Source organism: Heloderma suspectum, chromosome 1 (assembly GCF_057233095.1).
Source record: "Heloderma suspectum isolate Gila_16-S chromosome 1, 16-S_ref, whole genome shotgun sequence".
Taxonomy (NCBI): domain Eukaryota; kingdom Metazoa; phylum Chordata; class Lepidosauria; order Squamata; family Helodermatidae; genus Heloderma; species Heloderma suspectum.
The window spans coordinates 321,348,392-321,370,842 of NC_139458.1; the positions used below are offsets into that span (position 1 = coordinate 321,348,392).

At 44.6% G+C, this 22,451-nt stretch overlaps 1 protein-coding gene across 1 annotated transcript in view; it reads left to right on the top strand.

Moving 5' to 3' along the window:
- The first annotated feature begins 1,825 nt into the window (after positions 1 to 1,825).
- The window catches only part of LOC146359405 (uncharacterized), a 109,480-nt gene continuing 88,854 nt past the window's right edge, over positions 1,826 to 22,451 (top strand). The window contains exons 1-10 of the mRNA XM_084827266.1: positions 1,826 to 1,953; positions 4,027 to 4,099; positions 6,194 to 6,304; positions 8,405 to 8,518; positions 9,734 to 9,928; positions 12,127 to 12,283; positions 16,675 to 16,832; positions 18,785 to 18,922; positions 20,373 to 20,474; positions 21,810 to 21,965. Coding sequence (XP_084683392.1) covers positions 1,826 to 1,953; positions 4,027 to 4,099; positions 6,194 to 6,304; positions 8,405 to 8,518; positions 9,734 to 9,928; positions 12,127 to 12,283; positions 16,675 to 16,832; positions 18,785 to 18,922; positions 20,373 to 20,474; positions 21,810 to 21,965 — 1,332 coding nt within the window. The remainder of the gene's footprint in view (positions 1,954 to 4,026; positions 4,100 to 6,193; positions 6,305 to 8,404; positions 8,519 to 9,733; positions 9,929 to 12,126; positions 12,284 to 16,674; positions 16,833 to 18,784; positions 18,923 to 20,372; positions 20,475 to 21,809; positions 21,966 to 22,451) is intronic.

Genomic DNA, 22,451 nt, shown 5'->3' on the forward strand with positions numbered 1-22,451 from the left:
CCTCAGCGACTTGTAAAGCCTCATCAGACAGCCACTTTGCTTTCTTGCATTTCTTTTTCTTTGGGATTGATTGAGTTGCTGCCTCCTGAACAATGTTACGGACCTCTGTCCATAGTTCCTCAGGCACTCTGTCGATCAGGTCTAATCCCTTAAATCTATTCCTCACCTCCACTGTATATTCATAAGGGATATGATTTAGGTCATACCTGAATGGTTTAGTGTTTTTCCCTACGTTCTTCAATTTACGCCAAAATTTTGCAAGAAGCAGCTCATGATCTGAGCCACAGTCAGCTCCAGGTCTTGTTTTTACTGACTGTATAGAGCTTCTCCATCTTTGGCTGCAAAGGACATAATCAATCTGATTTCAATATTGACCATCTGGTAATGTCCATGTGTAGAGTCGCCTCTTGTGCTGTTGGAAAAGAGTGTTTGCTATGATCAGCGTGTTCTCTTGGCAAAACTCTATTAGCCTTTGTCCTGCTTCATTTTGTACACCAAGGCCATGCTTGCCTGTTATCCCGGTGATTTCTTGACTTCCTACTTTAGCATTCCAATCCCCTATGATGAAAAGGACATCTTTTTTTGGTGTGAGTTCTAGAAGGTGTTGTAGGTCTTCATAGAACCGATCAACCTCAGCTTCTTCGGCCTCAGTGGTTGGGGCATAGACTTGAATTACTGTGATGTTGAATGGTTTGCCTTGGATTCGTACTGAGATCATTCTATCGTTTTTGAGATTGTACCCCAGTACTGCTTTTCCCACCGTTTTATTGACTATGCGTGCTACTCCATTTCTTCTAAGATATTCTTGCTCACAGTAGTAGATATTATGGTCACCTGAATTAAATTTGCCCATGCCTGTCCATTTTAGTTCGCTGATTCCCAAGATGTCGATGTTCAATCTTGCCATCTCATGTTTGACCACCTCCAGCTTACCTTGATTCATTGATCTTACACTCCAGGTTCCTAAACAATATTGTTCTTTACAGCATCGGATTTTCTTTTCACCACCAGACACATCCACAGCTGAATGTCCTTTTGGCTTTGGCCCAGCCGCTTCACTCTTTCTGGCGCTACTTGGAAATACCCTCTGCTCTTCCCCAGTAGTATATTGGACACCTTCCAACCTGAGGGGCTCATCTTCCTGCATCATCTCTTTTAGCCTTGTGATACGTTCCATGGGGTTTTCTTGGCAAGAATACTGGAGTGGGTTGCCATTTCCTTCTCCAGTGGACCACATTTTGTCAGAACTCTCTGCCATGACCTGTCCATCTTGGGTGGCCCTGCACGGCATAGCTTATGGCTTCACTGAGTTACGCAAGCCCCTTCGCCACAACAAGGCAGTGATCCATGAAGGGGATTTCCCTGATTGCTGGACCATAAATAAACTTATGATCACATAGAATTATATAACAATAGTTAACCCCTCACTCCCATTGAAAATCAGAGTTTCTAATTCTAGGTGAACAGAGGACTTTGAAAACCAGATCAGTTTAATTTATGCAATGATAGTTGATGTAATCTGAGCTGTGTATGTGTGTGTAAAGGTGGTATATACCATTTTATACATACTTTGTGCAGTCATCTCAAAGCATTAGTTCTTGGGAAAATAGTAATCCATAAATAAATCTGGATTTGTAGTTCTTATATCAGAATAAACGAATAACCAGCATAACTGATCTCTATCCTCATATACAACAGCCTCTATTTTGATATATGTTTCTGCACACACTTATAAAAATCTGTGGTCACACAGCTATACTTACTATTGAGAATTAATGTTAACATATAGCCTCATCTATGTTTCCTTTTTATCCTACAAGACAAAATGGATGAAGTTTACAAGATCTCTTCAACTGAGAGGGTCCAGCAGGTGGAAAAGGAACTAGCTGTACAGCTGGTGGAACTGAAGACAGAAATAGAAGGAAATGGGGACCTACAGGGAACATCACACTGGTAAAGATATTCCCTTTCTTCAAGGAGGGACCTGGCTGTAGTGTAAAAATGAATGTCTCTGCTCCAACACAACTTCTTCCCGTACATAGAACTGTTTATTAAATTGAATTGCAAGAACAAGGGCCGCAGCATTGATGACTTTCACGCATTTATCTTACACTGATTTTTCTGTGCAGTGTTCTTGGTTCTTCTTCATGGTCTCTGTGCATCACACATATGGGCTCTGTGCCTGCACTGAGCCTCGTTCAGGAAACTTCTAAAGCTGAGAAACATTTTGGTGGGAAACCTCCCCCACCGTCCACTGTGCATGTCCCAATGGGTTCCCGCCCATTCCCTTCGTTCTCTTTCAGCTGCCTAGCTGGTTGCCTCTTCCACAAACATTACATTAGAGCAGTGGCGTTCAGTCTTTTCAGACCCAGTCTTTAACTCCAACTAGGGATGTCAGAGAATTTCACCACGAATCTCGGGGAGGCCGAATACCAGCGCATTCGGCCCCCTGAAATCGGTGGCGAAACGGTCTGCCCCCCCCGCCCCCCCGGGGCGGGACTTACCTTCGGCGAATCTTCCTGGCGGTAGCAGCTCCGGCGGCAGCTCCGGCGGCGGTGTGGCAGCGGTGGCTGTGGCGGCCAGTCTTCCGACCGGCTGCCGCCACCGCCATTTCCAAGTTAAAAAAAAACAAAAACGTGATAGGCTAAGTAAAGATTTACGTAGCCTATCACGGCTAAATTTTTAAAAACACCATGATAGGCTACGTAAATGTTTACGTAGCCTATCACGGCTGAGTAAAAAAAAAAAAAGCATGTATGCAAATGGCGGCGCCCATGGGCGCCGCCATTTGCGTTCCTTATTTTGGCACGTCTTAGTCTACGTAAACATTTACATAGACTACAGCGAAAATAAGGGGAACGCAAATAGCGTTATTTGCATTTCCCTTATTTTGTGTACGTGCTTTTTTTTTTTTTTACTCAGCCATGGTAGGCTACGTAAACATTTACATAGCCTATCACGGCTGACTGCAGGGCTGACTGCAGGGACACAAACGGCTGACTGCAGGGACGCAAACGGCGGCGGCTACGGCCGCCACCATTTGCAGGCCTGGCCAGCCAGGATTCGGGGGTGGAGGGACAGAGCGCCTCCCCCCCCGGCCAGAATTTGGGGGGGGAGGGACAGAGCGCCTCCCCCCCCGGCCAGAATTTTGGGGGGAGGGATGGAGCGCCTCCCCCCCCCCACCGCAAATCAAATTTCGTTAAAGGTAAGTGACTTTCGTACATCCCTAACTCCAACCTGCAGCATGGGAGCCACTTTACCTTTTAGTTTTCTTTACTTACTTTACTTTTACCTTTTCTCACTCCATCTAGTTCTATTTGTTTCTCCTTGTTTTCTCTCCCTTCCTAATTCTTTGTCAACTTCTCTCCATCTCTCTCCATCTTGTTCCTCCTTTTTATTGTTTTCCTTTCTCCAAGAAATGGCTGTAGTGATGTTTGTGTGACCCACCTTGGGTAAAGTCATGATCCATTTGTGAGAAATGGACCACCAGTTGAAGATCAGTGGTTTAGGGTGCAATCCTATGTATGTTTAGACAAAAAAAAAATCCTACAAGTCCCAGCATTCCCCAGCTGGGATATGCTGGGAGTTGTAGGAGTTAGGGTGTTAAAACCTTAGAGTGTTAAAACTGCAACCGAATTCTGCTAGAAGTGGTGTTTTGTTCAAGATGTCTAGATCCATTAAGGGGCAGATTTACCAAATCAGCAGTTTTCCATAGAATCTGCTACATGTTCATTCACCCAATAAATACTCCAGTGTTTCTTCTGCTTGCAATTAATGAATGAGTCAGATGATCATTTTGCTATGAGTAGAAAGCTCCCAATGGGCAGAATTTAAACAACTATAATCATAGGCAGGATGAGATTGAGCAGCAGCTCTGAGTTTAAATGATGGTAGAGGGGCTTAGTTTATGTCAGCAATATCCATAACATATCTGAATTTTTTGGGCTTTTGAAATGACTAATATATGAAATTTGAGATTCGAATTCTACTACTCTTTCTAAAGGCGTTTTTGGTAATCCTTCATAGCTCTGTTCCCCTTCCAAAAGACATTGACTATTTCAGAAGAGAAAGGGAATTGGCACTGAAGAAATGTTTACAGGTAAGTGATGAAATATCAGTGTGAAAATATTCCATTAGAACATATTCTGAAAGAGTAACCAAAACAAACCTCAACTAACACTGCCATCCTATGCCTCACACTTACTTGGGAGTAAGTCCTATTGAACTCAAGAGAGGCTTGCTTCTGAGAAAGCATGCTTAGGATATGCCTGAAATTGGCTCTCCTTAGTGAATCATCTGTATTCTATGTTTTATAGTTTTTGCTATAACAAGTGTAATAAGCCCAATATAGCTGATAGAATATGAGTATGCCAGAGCTCCTCAAACTTCTGTGAAGCGTCTCATCCCATATTATAATCTTGCCTTATGTAACCTTGGATTTTAGAGTCAAATCATCTGATCCTTAATCATCAGTGGTTTATACTGTTTTAATTCATTAATTACGAAAGCGATCCTAAACCCAGCCAAAGGCTGTCTGAAGGACCGTTGGATGTGGGAGAACTGTTGTTCCATAAGCAGACAAGAGGTGGGATCACTTTCTGCTGGAGGCCCCCTTGGAATACCTGCAGAAAGCTTAGGTGCAGGGCCAGCCTTCCCATGAAGCAGGGTGGAGTGCCCACCTCAAGCAGTGGAGTGGGAGGAGTGGCAAATTGTTTCTCTCCCCACACCAGGAGGGTCCAACACCACCAGCAGGTACTCTGGAGATCTCCACCAGCCGCTCTCCCATTGTGGCAGTTGCTACAATGAGAGAGCAGGCAGTAGGGCTCTCTGGAGTACCACCCACCATCTGTTTCCCTTGTTGCATGCTTCTCATCACTTTTGCCACCACATCAGCTTTATGGAGAACCACGCGGCTGGAAGAAGTGCCTGCAGGGCTTTTGCAAGAGTTCTCCCAGTTCTCGCGAAAGCCCTGTGGCCGCTTCTTCTTGCTGTCCAGCCATAGAACTGACGTGGTGGCAGCAAAGATAAGGGGAAGGGGTCACACGATGGGGGAGGGGGCGTGATGCAGCGGCAGTGGGAGCAGGAAGGGATGCGATGCTGTGGCGACGCATGTTCTCTCCCACCTCAGGTGGTGAGAGAGCTTGCACTGGGGCTTCTTGAGTGTAAGTTTACCACCGGCAGTGTTCCCACCAGTAGTAGGGCCCCAAATGGTCATTCTGTGGGACTGTTGGACTAGCCTTGGATCCACAGGATCCAAAACCCCCTCATTCCCCCAACATGTCTATATCGTAGGTCTCTCAACTGCAGCAGCCTAGAGCAGGCATAGTTATTTTCCCGCCCATTGGTATCAGTGAGAGGGGGGGAAACCATGGTGAAAACAAAGAAAGTAAACACCACTGGGCCCATCTCCCACCCTGGACCCAGTGAGCTGGCCAGGCTTAGGAAGTGGTGGTTCCTCTGCCACACAATCTCCACCTCCACCTAGAATGCCCACTTCGGCATCACCAAAAAAGAGGACAAAAGAGGGTGCAGATTTGCATAACGTTTACATATGCTAATTTATATGTATAGACCCAAATGTAGAAATAATTGCTATAATTTAAATAGAAATACAGTACATCTGACTATAACGGGGAAGACTGTGACCAGGTGACCTGGGTACCTGCTCTGTCAGCTGACTAGGTGCTAACTGTTGATGGGCAACTGCAAGGCTCCTGCACTCCCTCCCTTCTTATGGTTCTTTATTTTTGAACAGGCTTTGGACTGGATAGCCCTTCAAACAGAGGATGCCTTCAAATAGAGGAATGCCCTCTGGCAGCCCTTCAAATAGAGGACTGTCCTTTATAAATAGGATACATGGCCACACTCCCTCCACCACCATGTTAGGATTGTTCTGCTCATCCTCCCTATTAGTGGAGAACATTTACAGGAACAAGTCCCTTGTCCCATACGTTCACAATCTATGTTAGGCTGACAAAGGAGAGGGGAAATGCTGGTAAAAAAAAATCAAATGAACTTAAACCCCTCCTTCTGGGCACTCCATATTTGTCCAGACTGACAAACAAAATCTAGCGTTCAATGAAAATGCCTTTGACATCTGTAGATTTCAATCACTGTAGCAAAGGTGCCCTAAATGTATATAGAACTTGACTTCAAAGCTGCATAATTTTGTTTTGATATCTGCCTTTTACAGGTAGCAGATGCAAAGCCTCTTGTAATTCAAGCTGATGTCATGCAGAGGGAGCTAGACAGCTGTCTAAAAAGAGAATATACATCTGAAAGTTTACCTTTATTACTGCACCAGGTAATGTTTGCCTCCTTTATGATTTCACAGCTCAGTTAGCATTTTTCACCATGCATTTGCTACAGTGGGCAAAGGCTCTATTGTGGCTTATAAATCTTTAAATGAGGCTTCATGCTCCTTCTATTTGCTTTGGACTGGAGCTGTATTGGTGCCTTTTTGCAAACTGCAAGTGCATCCCAAACATGTTCAAACTGGTATCTGACACCCCACAACAGCACAGAGCATAACCTGTCCACATGTAGCAGATGGTGAGGAAATAAGCTTGCTGCAAGGTGGCCATCCTTTGTTCAGTTGATTGCTTGATAATTGTCAGAGATAAATAATGGGTATTTCCTGATAGGAGCTAATAATTGGGGATCTTTTCCTTAATGGTCAATCTACTTGCAGGTTGTTGTCTAATATCCAGGTTCTGCAAACAGTTGTGTGTGGCAGAAAAGAAGGCAGGTTCAGTTTGAGTTCGGCAAAGAGCAAGTGTGTGTGTGTGTGTGAATGAATGAGTCACACACACACACACACACACACACACACAGATTTAGGGGATTTTAGCTGGATTTGACTAAAAAAAAGAGAGGACACGTTCCAAAGAGCTGCTTAGGCTTGTAACTGCTTTGCTTTGGGAATCTGATACAAGATTAGTACTTGTGTTGCCTGAAGTAGGATTCTGTGTACTTCCATTATGCTCTGCGTATGCTGCTCTCTCTGTCATCCAAAAGAAACTAAATCCTGTAGCACTGTCCCTAGGCTTCTCACTGCTTGGAGAAGTGGAGAGTGCATAACAATTGCTTTGCTCTGCTGCTGTTCTTCACATTATACAGAGTCTGACTACATGCTCACTTCCCCACAGATGTTGTGTAGCAGAGTAGAGGAAAACAGGCCAGGTTCCAAAGAGTTGCTTAGGGTCACATGAGGAACTTAGGGCTTGGCCTAGTCCAGTGGAATTTTTAACTCCTTCCCGATTTGAACAGCTGCTCATCATTCCCTGTCACAGGGGTAGGGAACTTCTTTCAGCCAGAGGACCATATTAAATTCTGAAGATGCTTTGGGGGGCTGCATTTCAGTGGCGGGCAGGGCTAAAGGCAAAGGGGGCAGGGCTAAAGGCAAAAGGGGTGGGTCAATACTACCACCACCATATTGTAGCTTAAACATAAGAACATAAGAACACAAGAAGAGCCATGGTAGATCAGACCAGGGGTCCATCTTGTCCAGCATTCTGTTCACACAGTGGCCAACCAGCTGTCGACCAGGAACCCACAAGCAGGACATGAGCGCAACAGTACCCTCCCACCCATGTTCCCCAGCTACTGGTGTACACTGGCTCACTCCCTCTGGTATTGGAGGTAGCACTTAGCTATCAAGACTAGTAACCATTAGTAAGAGCTAAAGGGTGCAATCCTAGGCATGTTTAAATGGAAAGAAGTCCTACAACGCCCAGCATTCTCCAGCCAGTAGACTGGCTGGGGAATGCTGGGGGTTGTAGGACTTTTTTCTGTCTAAACATGCCTAGGATTGCACCCTTAAGCCTTACTGCCAGTAACTAAGCCTTAGGAGAGAAATTTCAACCTTTTAGAATGGGGGAAAAGTGCACAAAAGCCAGGAAACCACCACATGATCAGTGGTTGGGGGGAAAGGAGTAGGGCCAGGGGAAAGGGGGAGTGGCCATCTAGGGAACCCCAGTGGGCTAGAATGGGACTCCAGAAGGGCAGGATTTGGCCCCTGGGACTGAGCTTCCCCACCCCTGCCCCACCCCACCCCACCCCACCCCAACCTCTTTTTGAAACCCCATTCAGTTTCAAAAGCAGTTGACCATCAGGTAAACTGTGGAACAGTCTAAAATCTAGACTAAAATTCTAGAACAGTCTAAAATCTTCTTAGGCTCACAGAACTAGATTTGTGGGTCCTTGGATCCTAGCAATCAGGTCTCTAAAACAACAACAAATTAAATGTATAAAAATTAAATCCTAAACCAATTTTTTCCCAGACAGCACAGCTTTACTGGGGATGATCTTTTCCAATTTCATATGCTACATCGCTTTGTTATGCATAGTATTCTGGAAGCAATGATGCTGTATTTTAGTCTGTAATCTGTTGCTTTTGATATAGTTTTTTACAGACAGGATTACGCACTTGGTCCAAAGCAAATATTTGCACATGCTTAGATGGAGAAGATTTTGTCAGCACAGCTGTGTTGTTGAGCAACTCTATCCGTTCTACCAGGTATGGAAATCTCAGAGTTGCACAAATACTAAATATAGGTACATGTGTTTTCCTGTAAGAGAAGAAGTGCTCAGATGTGAGTCTGACTTGATTTCCTTTTCTTGCAGGGACAAAACTGTATATGTGGGTATAGTTTTCTTTCTGTAAAACTGGATTTAGTCTTATAATGCTCAGTTAACTTGATGCGCAACACAATGTGCTTCATAAATAAGGATAATGATACATTCTTGAAAGCTGATATGTTCCACCACCATGGAATAAAAGCTTCGTTTGTAGAAACTAGATTAGAATCTTCCTCCCTAATCTGCTGGTTTTCTATGTGCAGGGACTTGCCGTTACAGTAATATTAAATCAGATCCTCTCTCCACCTCCCAGCACTGGCAATCTGAAGTGCTAAAATCTATGGAAGTCGTACCATGTGCCTGCTGCACGTGTAAATCAATTCTAGGACCAGAGGCTCAAGGGACTAATAACAAGATATGGATCACATCAGCCATGCCTGCTGAGGAGATGTCAGCAGCATTTGGAGCTTTCTCTGAAAAATGTTGCTGCATGCTGAGTATTTCTTGGTGTGTGGCCATCCATGCTATGAAACCTTCCGATAGCTCCAAAGGCTTTTTAAAAAATAGAAGCCCTTTCCAAATGACTAAAAAAATAATAGCTCCGTTTTTATCTTTAGGAATACATTGTCTCCACTGATGTCATACTCCTTGGGCATCTCTACACCAGCCTAAAATCCTGCATTTAAAATGCGGCTTTCTGCCTCCGTTTTAAATGCAGGATCATGACGACTCCCTTTTTCACATGCTTCCTTCCCCCCCTTCCCCCTCCTTCTCCCTGTATCTGAGTCTTCCATTCTCTTTCATTGATCTTGCTCCTCTTCTTGCCACTTTTTCTCTTTTCACGGAGGGAACTCAAGTGAGTAATTTGATAGCTCATTATCTGGGATCTGTTTAAAAACGGAACAAAGAGCATTTAGTGCAGGAGATGCTCTGGAGGTCACAGCATCATGTAAAGAGCCTGCAAACTTCCATGAAGGAGCAATCTCAATCACAGGATAAAAGCTCCGTGTGAAGAAAGCCATACTCTTGAGCTAAGATTTCTCACCCAGAGGAAAAGGTGAAACTTTTTAAGCCCTGTTGTGATAGCTAATTAAATCACCTTTCTGGAAAATAGCATCTCTTCTCTCCCTCCTCACAACTGTTCTCTCTGTAGAAACAAGTGGCTCACATTATGCAGGAGTATGATGATGCTGTTCAAAGGGCCACAAGACTCTCAAGTGTACGGGACAACTTCCTGACTGGAAAAGAAAATCCTACAAATTTGGTGACCCAGGAAGATCTGGCTATTTACACACAGTGGCTGATATGTCACTGGCACTCACTTAAGGCCATCCACAACTACCTCCGGGTAAGATGATTGTTACTGCCTGTGAAATGTTTTGTGGAAACTTTGATCTCCATTTCACATCATCAGCATTTGTTAGCTGGAACAGAGTTGCCATGGGCAGGAATATATTTCCTTGTGTAAAAGTTTTGCCATTGGAGATGGCAGCAAGAGGTCTGGGTCCTTTTCAAGTTTGGCAAGCCTCTGCTCAGAAAGCTGGGGATCTCAACCTTAACTTGGTCCCTTGGAAGGCAATTCTCCCCCACTTGTGATAGGCTAGACATAAAGGACTGGGTATTTGTTGTAGTGTACGTTAGCAGGAGAAAATGAACTTAGGTTAAAAAAAAATTCTAAACAGCTTATATGCAGACATCTATTTCAGAGGGGTAATTGTGTTAGCCTCTTTTTGTTGTAGCAGATGAACACATTTACTATGGCAGAAATTTTGTGGACTAGAGTTCACTTCATCAGACACTAGACCAGGAACCTCAGGCTCAGGGACCAAATATGGTCCTCCTGGGGTCCCAATCCAGCCCTCAGTGGTTCCTCAGGTGACCACATCCCTTTCCCCTGGCCCCACACTCTTTTCCCCCACCACTGATGGGTTGGTGGTTTCCCAGCTTTTGTGCATTCTTAAAGGTTGAAATGTCTCCCCTAAGGCTCAGTTCCTGGCAGTAAGAACTTTAAGCTACGCTAGGCTGGTATATTTGGGCTTTTTTTTTTTTGTCCTCCCTCTTTTGCTTTTGGCCCCACTCCATTTGTCTTCAGCCCTGGCCACCACTGGAATGAAATTTGGCCCTCAGGCTGAAAAGGTTCCCTGCACTGCACTGACAAAGAATCTACAAGGGAGCTTGTATTTTTTTATTTATTTACAATATTTATATACCGCACCACATCAGAAGATTTTAGAGAGGTGAACAACAAAGGTAAAAGAACAAAACACCAAGTTAAAACAGTTAAAACGTTTTTTTAAAAGACAAATTCCAATAAAGTCGGATTTAATAAACTGTGGCTGGTCATGCGACGAAAGCCTCTCGAAATAACAGTGTCTTCAGGAGGCACCGGAAGGTACACAATGTTGGTGCCTGCCTGACCTCCAAAGGCAGGGAATTCCACAGGAAGGGGGCCACCACACTGAAGTCCTGGTGGTCTCCAATCCGGCCATGGATCCATGTGGAACCACCGGGAACATGCCCTCTGATGACCTCAGTGACTGGGCAGGTTGGTAAAGAAGGAGGAACTCTCTCAGGGGTTCAGTCACTGTATGGGGTTCAGTCACTGGCAACTAGGGATGTATGAAACCCCCCTACCTGGAGTCCATGGGGGGTCCGTGGGGGGGGGGGAGGCGATCCATCCCTCCCCACCGGAATCCTTGCTGGCCGGCTCCGCTCCGTGGCGAGTCTGCGGAGCTGCCAGCCAGCTCCGGCTGCTGGGATGCAAATGGTGTCCGGCGTAGCGGACTCCATTTGCGTCCCTGCTCTTTGCTGTGATAGGCTACGTAAATCTTTACATAGCCTATCACAGCAAAGAGCAGGGATGCAAATGGCGTCCACTACGCTGGATGCCATTTTCTTCTGCAGGACGGCAGCGGACAGACCAGACTGGCCGGTGGCAGGTAGGATCCATTCCGGGGCAACTTCGCGGGGTGGCAGAGGTGGCTGGTCCGTTCCGCCACGGACTCTGAGGGGCCCATGACTCATGACCCATTGGAGTCCGTGGCGGAATTCTCTAACATCCCTACCGGCAACCAATTCAGCAAGAGTGGTTTTAGGAGCTGGATCAGGAAGACCACATCAGGCACAAACCTCACCGCTCCAGATGTACCACTGTATCAGTTCACATGCAACGTCCTGTCAAAAATAACATAGTTATTTTCTCCACTCCTTTCATGAATAGCAACAAGCAGAGGCAACATTCTCAGAAGCAGCAGAGTCTGGTAGATGCTGTAGCTCCTCCTAAAGATGTCAAGAGCAAGCAACATACTTAGCATAGTAGCACGTTTCAAAATTTCTCCCAAAGCATCTATGAACCGAATTCCAAAGAGAAAGCCAAAAATCCCAGTCAGTTCCCATCACTATCATACATACTACAATTTCCATGTTTCTTGGGGGCGGGGGGAAGCATTACAGTTATATTTGTTTAAGATATTCGTATTTGCCCCTTTATCCCCCTTCTGCTTTGAATACAAGTAATGATTGCAAAATATGTGCTTATACCTGTAGGTACTCCAGTTCTTGCCTATCTCTCACAGAATGGAGGTGGCCATTGACGGACATCCATCCTGGGGTGATGGGGATAAATTCAAAGCTCTCAGAAAAACGGAATTCTTGTCTCCCAGTATTCAGTTCTCTGTCTGCCCTACCACATCAGCGACAGATGGTAAAAAATAATTGCATTCACGCGTCTTAAGGCAGGGGTGAGGAAAACAATTATTCCCAGGAGCTGGATTGCCTCCAGGGACCAATCCAGGGGGCTGAATGACTTCAGAGGCAGGGCCTCTCCTGCAGTTGCCCCTCCCTGAAGCCCACCCCCTGATATCATCTGCTCCATTCTCCATGCTGAGAGAGGCATGAAGCATTTGTTCTGTGCTTCTTTGCATGGAGAGAGATGATCAGCAGCCAGCCAAGAGAGTGGGGAGCAAAGCTGGCTCAGGATTCAGCTGGTGCCTTGAAGAGCTGGCTGAGTCCTGAGCGAGCTGCGCTCTTCCCTCCCCTTCCCTGATTGATGGAAAGGCCAGTGAAGCCAATTTCTGCTGCTTTCGCCATGCAGAGAGAAGCATAGAGTGTTCCTCAAGGCTGCAGCCCAGTCACTTGGAGGGGGTGGGGCTTTGGAGATGGGGAGGAGCCTCAGCTGAAGCCCCAAAAGCTGGATAGGGTGGCCTGGTGGGCTGGAGGCTCCCCATTCATGTCTTAGGGCCCCTCTCTACAAGGTGGTGGTTTTAGCACAATGGCCATGCAGCTGTTGCTCAGTTGTGGCATGCAGTCCATACATCTTCCTCAAGCTTTCATGTCTGTTGCAGAGATATCATATTTCTCCAGCAATATGAATGCTAGAGAAAATGCTGTTTCCAATCTATTTGGTATATCCTGTTCAAATTGTGGGTGTTGTGTGGAACCGGGCTGCGCAAGCATCATGGTCCCCTCGACCCAATTTGACCATAAGCAAGGGCAGTCTTGCTCTGCCTTTGGATTAAAGCCAAGGTCATTTCAGGATAGTAGCCAGGTGGGAATATGTAGAGTACTCAGTCTGCATCTGGATATTAATTCTGAAGAAAATGGGCTTTTATGGAGATAGAAAGCTAATCAAGATGATTTTCTTCTTTGCTGTTTACTTTCAGTAACAAGTTATCCAGAACCATTTATTTTACAGTCTCCAACTTCATCTGCTCTATAGATCTAAGCTGGATAGATTAAACAGAAAAAATATTAAGCAAAACATTAAAAGCAAAGATAGAGCAAAGTGTAGAATAGGAACACAGATGGCCCATTACTGCCAGGCAATGAAATCATAAATTAGATTACATATAACTCCACAAATCCTCATGAGCCTTATTGAACTTTAGCAAGTTGTTGCATAGTGATTAAAATTCTTGGTATGTCAATAAACTGATGGGAAAAGGACATCTGTGGTATAATTATGTTTGGGCTTTGAAGTATAACTTGAAAAAGTCTCTCAACAGAAGTTTCTTCAAGAACAGAGCCAGCCCTACCGTTAAGCAGAGTGAGGCAGCCACCTCAGGCAGCAGATATTGGAAGGCAGGCATGGTACTGGAGGACAGAATTGTGTGTACCACACGATTTGCCCTGTACTCCCTAAGATACCCTGCTGTGCCACCCCCTGTACAGTGGAAGCGATGCTGCCTGTTGCCAGTGCTGATGTAAGATTCAACTGCCATTCCACTTGGCTTCTGTGTGTGGAATGGGGAGAGGTACCATTACCTCAGGCAGCAAAATGTCTTGAGGCAGCCCTGTTCAAGAACAAAACCAGTTGGAGATGAAGGGAAACCAGTGATGTTCTTGAGGTGATATCCGAAACATCTGGATGGTTCCAGCTCCCCATAAGCAAGAATGTTGATTTGCATGAGGATAGGGGATTGGAGCTGCACAGCAGGCTGGCAGATAAATAAGAATGGATAACTAAGGGCTCCTTTATGTACTACAAATTTCCTATGAGGAAAACACTTCTGTGTAAGAGGAAAAAGGTGTGAAACTACTGTGTACACATGTGGATTACACACATACCTGTAGAATCCTCACATGTACTGATCCATATACCGGATCCATTCTTGCTGGTTTCTGTGCAGGAACTACGGGATGTGTGAAGTGACCCCCGTTGTGGATAATGGTTGATACCTAGGTTAAAATTCTGACTCCAGTAAATTCAAAAGGAAATTTTCCAGTGACTTATTGGTCTGGGTCTTTATCACTGGAATCAGACAGAGGCTATGTGTACTGTTGTGTGCTCCTCGCTTCCTCAACGGGTGAGAGGTTCCAGGGCCTGTGCTAGCCAGGTTTTGATTCCCTTTGGAGGAGAGAGCACTGCAAATAGGGATGGTGGAGAATTACGCCACGGATTTCAGTGAGGCCGAAAGCACTGGCATTCGGCCCCCTGAAATCCGTGGCAGAACGGCCTGCCACCCCCCCGGCCCCCTGCAGATCCCCCCTGGGATGAGGCTTACCTGGGGCGGATGTTCCAGACGGTGGCGGCTTCGGTGGCAGCGGCTGGTCTTTTGACCGGCTGCCGCGGCCGCCATTTGCAGTCTGGTCTTTTTTTTTTTTTTTACCCAGACATGATAGGTCTTACGTAGACTTATGTAGCCTATCACGTCTGGGTAAAAAAAAAACAAAAAAAACCCATACACAAATGGCGGCTACGGCGGCTGCCATTTGCATTCCTTATTTTTCGCCGTTTTAGTCTACGTAAATATTTATGTAGACTATTACGGCGAAAAAAAGGGAACGCAAATAGCGTAGTGGGCGCTATTTGCATTCCTTTTTGATTCGCCGTTTTAGCCTACGTAAATGTTATAGCAGGACTCCGGGGGGAAGAACGGAGCACCTCCACGCCCGTTGAGGATTCCGGGGGGAGGGACGGAGTGCCTCCCCCCCCCCACCACGAAGCAGATCCGTGAAACAGTAAGTGACTTTCGTACATCCCTAACTGCAAACATAAGGTAATGCTTGCTTTATTGACAAATATGCAAGTAACACAAATAACACTCCTGCTAGGCAGCTGGTCTTCTACCGCACATGAGGTCTCCACAGAGAGAGAGACAGAGAAGCCCTGCACCACAAGGTGTCTTCAGCCAAGAGCCGTTCTTCCACCTTTGTTTCTGTCTGTCTTTTCTAAAACTGCCCCAAATGCTGCTCCTTCACATACATACTTCCCTCCTCCTTTTAGCTGGAGGGAATGTGTCAACTTCCCCAAGCTATGATTCAAATACTCAGACACATCGCTTGCTATTGGCCCAGAATGTGGTCAGTCAGCTGACATCTGTTTATGGAAGTTTATGGCTGGGAGATAGTTGGCAATCTATGTGGCACGAGGACTGGTGAGCCAACCAGCACCAAATGACATATATATATATAAAAAGTGTGTGAATAGAGAGGTTCTTTGCCTTAAATCACAAATGAAAGGAAATACAGTAGGGCTGCTGTAAAAGTCTAGAAGGCAGAAGTTACGTCACATTTTGTGGTTTCGATGCCTAAGAACTCTGGATTTCATAGGTTAATTTGTGATACTCAGGGATCCTACCCCTGAGGCAATAGCACCAACAGAAACCTATTTCAAAGCAACCCCAGCTGGTAAGAAAATTTGTTATTTTTGTGTTTTTTAAGTTGTGATCATCCTCATCACAAATTAACCTCTGCAAGTGATTGGACTTTTGGTTTCTTCCAGCCCTATGATTCTATGTAAAGAGTCAGAAATTGTTAGTATGTCCACCTTTTAAAATTCACCTATTCCCCCAACTCTGCTGAGACACCTGCATCCCACCCCATGAGCAAATAGCTCATGGAGTGTGTGTGGGGAGAGAGAGAGAGAGAGAGAGAGAGAGAGGGATTTATAGCTGAAAAATGGCACCGGAGGAAAGGATTAAACTGCCTTAAATTGCCCCCTCCTCCTTGCAATGATTCTTTTAGTTTGGTCCCAGGTATATGTAGCAAGAGAAAGAAAAGCGAAAGAAAAGTTCTTATATTCCAGCGGTACCTCCACTGATATCTTAAGGGCCTGTTGGTTCTGAACAGGAGAATATTTTGCTAAAGATTTGCAGATGGGAAGCTGTTTCAAAATGCCAAATAAGTGTCAAATATCCAAGGCATCTGCAGCATTTTAAAGACATTTCAGAAATTGCTGCCTCCCAAGGCTTTACAATGGGGGTAGGCAACATGGTGCCTATGGGCACCAATGCACCCCAGATACCTTTCTTGGTGCCCACCAAGGTGCCCTGCCCCTTCCACTTAAAACACACACACACATTTTCTTACCGGTAGCTGGCGTTGCTTTGAAATAGGATTCTGTTGGTGCTGTTGTTTAATGCGTTGTTTGAGCCCTGAATTTGAGGGCTCAGACCTCACCTCTAAGTTGTACTCAAGTCTCTGAGTTACTTGTCCTTTGCCATGCCTCCCATGGCAGCCATTTTGTGGTGGTGTTCAGGGCAGTTTCTCAAATTGCCAAATGTGCCTATGGCTCTAAAAGTTTGCTTATCCCTGATGTAATGGTTCTTATGCTATTTTGCTGATATTTCCTATGCTGATTCTACCCCCTTATAGGATCCTTATCCAGGGATGCCCGTTCTGAACTTCCCCAACACTGTGCAGACATTGAAGAACTGGAGCCTCAACTCAGGCTTTTGCTTTCTCAGTTCAATATCAGCTATGATGTGGAAAACCTGAGGCATTCCGCTAATGAGATGGAACTTTTTTCCATGGTAATTAAATTGTTTCTTCATATACGTGTGTGTGTGTGTGTGTGTGTGTGTGTATATATATATGTGTGTGTGTGTATATATATATATATATACACACACACACACACACACACATACACACACACACACACACACACGGGGTGTGTTAGTATTTGTAAATAGTTTTTAGTGCTGCATATCCTTTTGGGTAAGTCCTGAATCAGGCTGTCATATCCCCATCTCCTGACCACCAACTGCTCTTATCAAATGGCTTTATTCCTGTCCTGCTATTTTGTATTTGCTATGCAGGCTACCATGTTTAAAAAGGCTACAATTATGGAAAGCCTGGGCATGCATAAGATCAATAATATTTGCCAGCAAATCACATAATTTGGACATCTTTCTCTTTCTAACGGAATTAGTCTTGGCATTAGCTTTCTTCATGATGGGATTCCTGGCTGGAAAATATTCAGTGTTTTTCATTCTCCTATGACAAAAAAAGAAGTATGTGGTATTGAGCAGCATACAGCATCCCCATGGGAGTGGCGAATGCTGCACGAAGCCACTCAACCGACACTGGGAAGACTTGTTGCTCTTCACAGCACCAGCTGAGTCCCTGGTTTTGTGTGGCTTCTTTGGGCCAAGTCCCGTCCCCTGAAGAGCCCAAGGGGCTCTATGGGCCAGATGCAGCACTCAGTGGACTGAAGCTTCTACATCCCTGCCTTAGATACTCAGAAATATATAAATATGTACTTTTTTTTTAAAGAGTCCCTGCCAAAATCCAGTGAGCTTTCAGGCTTTTGGAATGTTGCAGGAATAGGGATAAGAAAATATTAGACTAGCTCCTCCAATTGTCTGGAGAGATAATTTCTGGTTTTCCATTGAGCCTCATAGACAGGAACCTCTCCATTTTTGTGGGGGAGGCAGTCACAAGACACATTGCTGCTCAGTTCAGGGTATGCTAAGATCCTGGATTTCTCATTGTATTCTATGGACAGCTCTCACTTCTGCCCCATGAGAGGGTGAAAGGGTCTAAAGGATGGACTGTGCAAATCCAACAATCCAATCTATGGCTGAGAGAACTTGAGACATACAACACCAGGGTGTCCAGGGCTGGGGGGGGGGAGGGAGGGAAAAGTGGACATTGGCCTGCGTAAGTTCCTAACAACATATAAGTAAGTATTCTGGAGGGAAGGATTAGGATTGGCTGAATGCATGCTATAACGTTAGACTTCCCTCCCAGTATTATACAGAGATAGTTAGGGAGAAAGGTAAGGGAAAAGGTCACTTTTTTCCTTTCCCACTCTCCAGAACAACTCCTATTCCTCTAGATAATAATCAAATGCTCAGGATTGGAGCTGGCAGCCAGTCCCAAACCTGAGCCTTCTTGTGCTATATAGTGCAGCAGAGAAGGCTTTAAGAGGGTAGGAAAGAAGAAAGCTGTCCTCTGCAATCCCAGGCTGGCTGAATCCCTGAACTAACTGGAGAATACCCATTTTCAAGACTTTAACTCTCCTTCATGCAATTAAACAACAAGTATCTATCTTGTACAATAGACTGATCTCTCAGTGGGTTCTACTCTCACTGAAAATCCATGGCTAAAAGACAAACAGTCCAAACAACCATTTACTTCAATATCAACAGTGTTATGACTGTAATTATTTCCATTCTGACTGTCCCATGCTCCATTTTTCTTTATCATCCTCCAAAGTAATAATAAGGCATTTGGAGCAAACTCCAGAGAAATTTAAATCCAATTAAATTCATTTGTAAGTCAATAGATATTAAATGCTTATTTCAGTTATGCTTAAGGGCAAATAGCTTCTTTCAGAGTCTTTATGATGCTGCTGCTGCATTGAACAAACTGATATTTCCTAGAAATATTATAATGTAGTTATATAGATTAATTTTTGCACTGCTCCATGGAAACCCAGTGCTGATTTTTGCAATCTGATGGGCATCTTTTTCCTTAGGTCATGCATAAGTTCAGAAGCATTTTCAGTGAACAACAGACAATGAGAACATTTCCTGTTTATGAATCAGATACCGGGGGTATTGTGGGGCCCCAAATGGCTTTGAAAAAGAAAGCCAACTGGACTCCTTTTATTAAGGTAAAAAAACAACTGAATTCAGTGTACTGATAGGTTGTCTGTTCAGACTGCAGTAAGCTGCTTTTGAGCCTCTTGACTTCCCAGGCCATGTTTCCATGACAACAGAAGGAGAAGCAAATAGAGAAGTCCTGGATATCTTAAAAGGATTCAGCTCTGCTGTGCTTTGGTCCATGCAGGGCTCCATGAGCAGGTTCTCTGCACCAGTAAAAATTGCTTCACGGAACATACTTCCTGGCGGGGGTTGGAGTGAACGTCATCTGACTGGCAGGGGCTACTCAACCAATAAGAGAGGCTTCCCCCCTCTCCCCCTTCCCCCCCCCTTTCTCCTTTCTCCTGAAAGTCCAGATGCACCTGCATTTCAGGAGCAAGCCTCATTGAGCACAATGGGAGTTACTTCCGAGTAGACACACATATGCTTGTGCTGGGAAAGGAGCGGGGGAGAACACAAAGATGGGAACCCAGCCCACATTTTAACCCGCAGGATCTCTATAATGAAGGGTGGAAGTAGTTACTTCCTAAGGCAATAAACCAAACAAAGGAGAATCAGAGCCTTGAGATCGCGCTTTACCGCACTTAGGGAACTGGACTTTAAACTGTGCCATGTCAATTGAGGGGGATCTCTGTAAGTTCTGATGTGGGCATTGAGAGGGCAAGCCTCATTCAGCACAATGGGAGTTACTTCTGAGGAGACATTAATTGGTATGTGCAGGGACAGGAAACACACAGGAAATGCCCCTTGACCAGGGTCACGGTGAAAGGTACACCCCTGGGCAGGGTTAGCATACCCAAGGTCAGTGCAAGGGTTGAGACTGCAACTATACCAAGGAGAACCCAACTGAAGGAAAAGAATCGGACTTTAAGCAGTCTCAGGAAATCCAGGTTTTCCCCGATAAGCTGGGGGGGGGGGGCGGGCTGCTGGATGACCACAATGTCATGTATCCCTAACGACCTCAACACGCAGCCAGCTTGGAGTAAATTGCTGGTGGAGACACCCCCCTAGATTCTCAGTAGCAAACCACTGTGTACTTAACAGTGAACTTAAGCGCCTCAGTCCAGAGCGCCTTGTGAACAAACAGGCTGCATCCATGCAATTGCATGCAAAACATGAACAAAAACACGATGGTCTGATCGGAGATATTTGGACAGAGTTAGAGGGCTATTATTCATGGAAAAGTTATTAATGCTGTGTAAGAGGACAGAACCAGTTAGCTGTGGGGAGATCCGCACACACAGTCATTTCTGCACCATACTCTGGCACACCTGGATCAAGGCGAAATCTGTGGGGTGCTAGTTTTTTCTTCCCTGCATAGCACCCGTGGGAGCTAATCTGCATACAGAAAACAGTTCACCTTCACCAATCACCCTTGCTGGATTAGGGCGCACAGTGTGTGTTCTGTATGTGCCATATTCCTTTACACACCTATACTTTATGTTCTTTTCTGACAAGCAGATTAAACCTCAACATGATCCATGGCAACAAAAGCTTCTAATGAAATTGAAACAATGGAAAAAAGTCGATGAACTGCTGCAGCTTCAGTCAATGTTTTTAGAGGTAATCAGAAGTGATGAGTTATATATTTTTTCCTTTCCATTTTTTTTTGTATTGGTTGCTTCTTGGTGTATTTGTGACTTGGCTCCACTTCTATGAAACATTATCTCAGATGTGTTGTGATCTGCCCAGAATGTACATCTAGATATTATTTATTTTACTTTCAGAGAAATAAGGTTTCAAGATGTTCAAAAATATCTAAGATAGTTGATTGGGAAAGGATCCTACAGCCACTTGCTCCAAAAGCCCTGTTTACTCAGGACAGCATGGAGTTTCCTTTCCACATTCTCCCCCACTAATTTGGAACATTCCTGAAATACTCCTATATTTATATATTTTCCTTGATATATAAGCTTATTTGCCTTAGCTATAATTAAAAGTCATTAGTTAGATCCATTCTAAGGCTGTAGTCCTATACTATGTACCTGGGAATAAGCCCCACTGAACACAGTGGGACTTACTTCTAAGTAGACATGTACAGAATTACAACCTAAGTTAACTTAGGTTCCATAGAAATGAATGGGAAAAGTTAGTCATGACTTAACCTAAGTCTCATTGATTTCGATGGGAACTAAATTCAACTAACTTAGCCTAGATCCAACCCATTGTTTTTTTACATAACCTTGGTGTACAATGTCAACAATTTCTCTGTCTATTTGTCCTTCATCTTTTCCTTCAGTAACTTGTTTCCTAGGCACTCAAATGTGCTTCCTGTGGATATTCCCCAACTGTATAATCAACATCTTTTTTGAGTGGTAGCTCCCCAAACTGAAGGCCATCTAATACTTTAAGGTGGGTGGACAACCTGAGGGTCTCAGCCTGATTTCAAAAGCCCTCTGCAAGCAATCGCTTCAAATCTCTGATGAGTGATCCATCCCTCCTCCAGCAGCCTGCTGAGTGGGGAAGAACAGGAAGGGGGATGGGTGACAGAAAGAGAGAAAGGTTGACGCATCCACTTCTGGTTCCTGCCGTGCCCTCAGCTGGCTGCAGCCCTACCTAGCACTGGCATGCAACAGATTAATCCTGAGGGAATCTATGGGGCCACCCCATCTTAAGGAAATGCACAAAAGTAAGAACCTTTGAGCTCATCAAGCTATAAAAGGCTTTGTGAAGTATTGGACTGATATCCTAAATAAACTAACATTCTTTCAGCTTGCCTGTTCGGGGATATTCACTTGCAGTGTTTTCTGCTGGGAGAGAAAGGGAAAAGCACCAGGTTATGAGGAGAATACTATACTCCCTGATACAAACTTTGCCTTCCTCCATCTCTCAGTCTATATTATTTTGAGTTGTGCCTTTTGTTTTGATCAATTGATATAAGCTGCTGTGACAAATTAGGTTTCCAATTTGGAGCGGGTGATGGAGGCTCTCCAGGAGCAAGCAGCAGCAGTACTACAGCCAAAGCCAAACACCTCAGCTTTTATGACTTCTTCTAATTCACAACAATATGATCAAATCTGGAAAAGTATTTACCTCAACCCAGAACTCTATCAGGTAAAAGGAAGAGGGAGTGCAAACTGATATTTGTGTAGGTCTCTATAGGGAATATGCATATTCCTTCGGAATGAGTTTTCATAATGTTCAGTGAGGACCCTCCAAACTGGGGTAAGTGCAACTGAGCTTACATTTTAAGTTACACATGTAACTTAAAAGGTAGACTTTAATTGGAGTCCTACATGACCTGTGTTCATACACACACACACATATACATATATCTCCCTCTCAATTGCTTCTTGGTGGCTTCTGCAGTGTCAGTGCTTTAAAGGGACCTATGCATTGTGAAAATCCAAACAGGAGCATTATACTTTGGTTAGAATCGACTAAAAAAGCACAAAGCACTGCAGTGAGCTAGTTTTCAAGTTTCACAGGACTCTTCATCAGGCAAAAAGGGAAGAAAAGGTGGAGAGGAAAAGAAAAATACGATGCTGGACAAGGGCACATTAGAAGCCCAATAAACAGTCTGTTACTGTCTAAAAATAG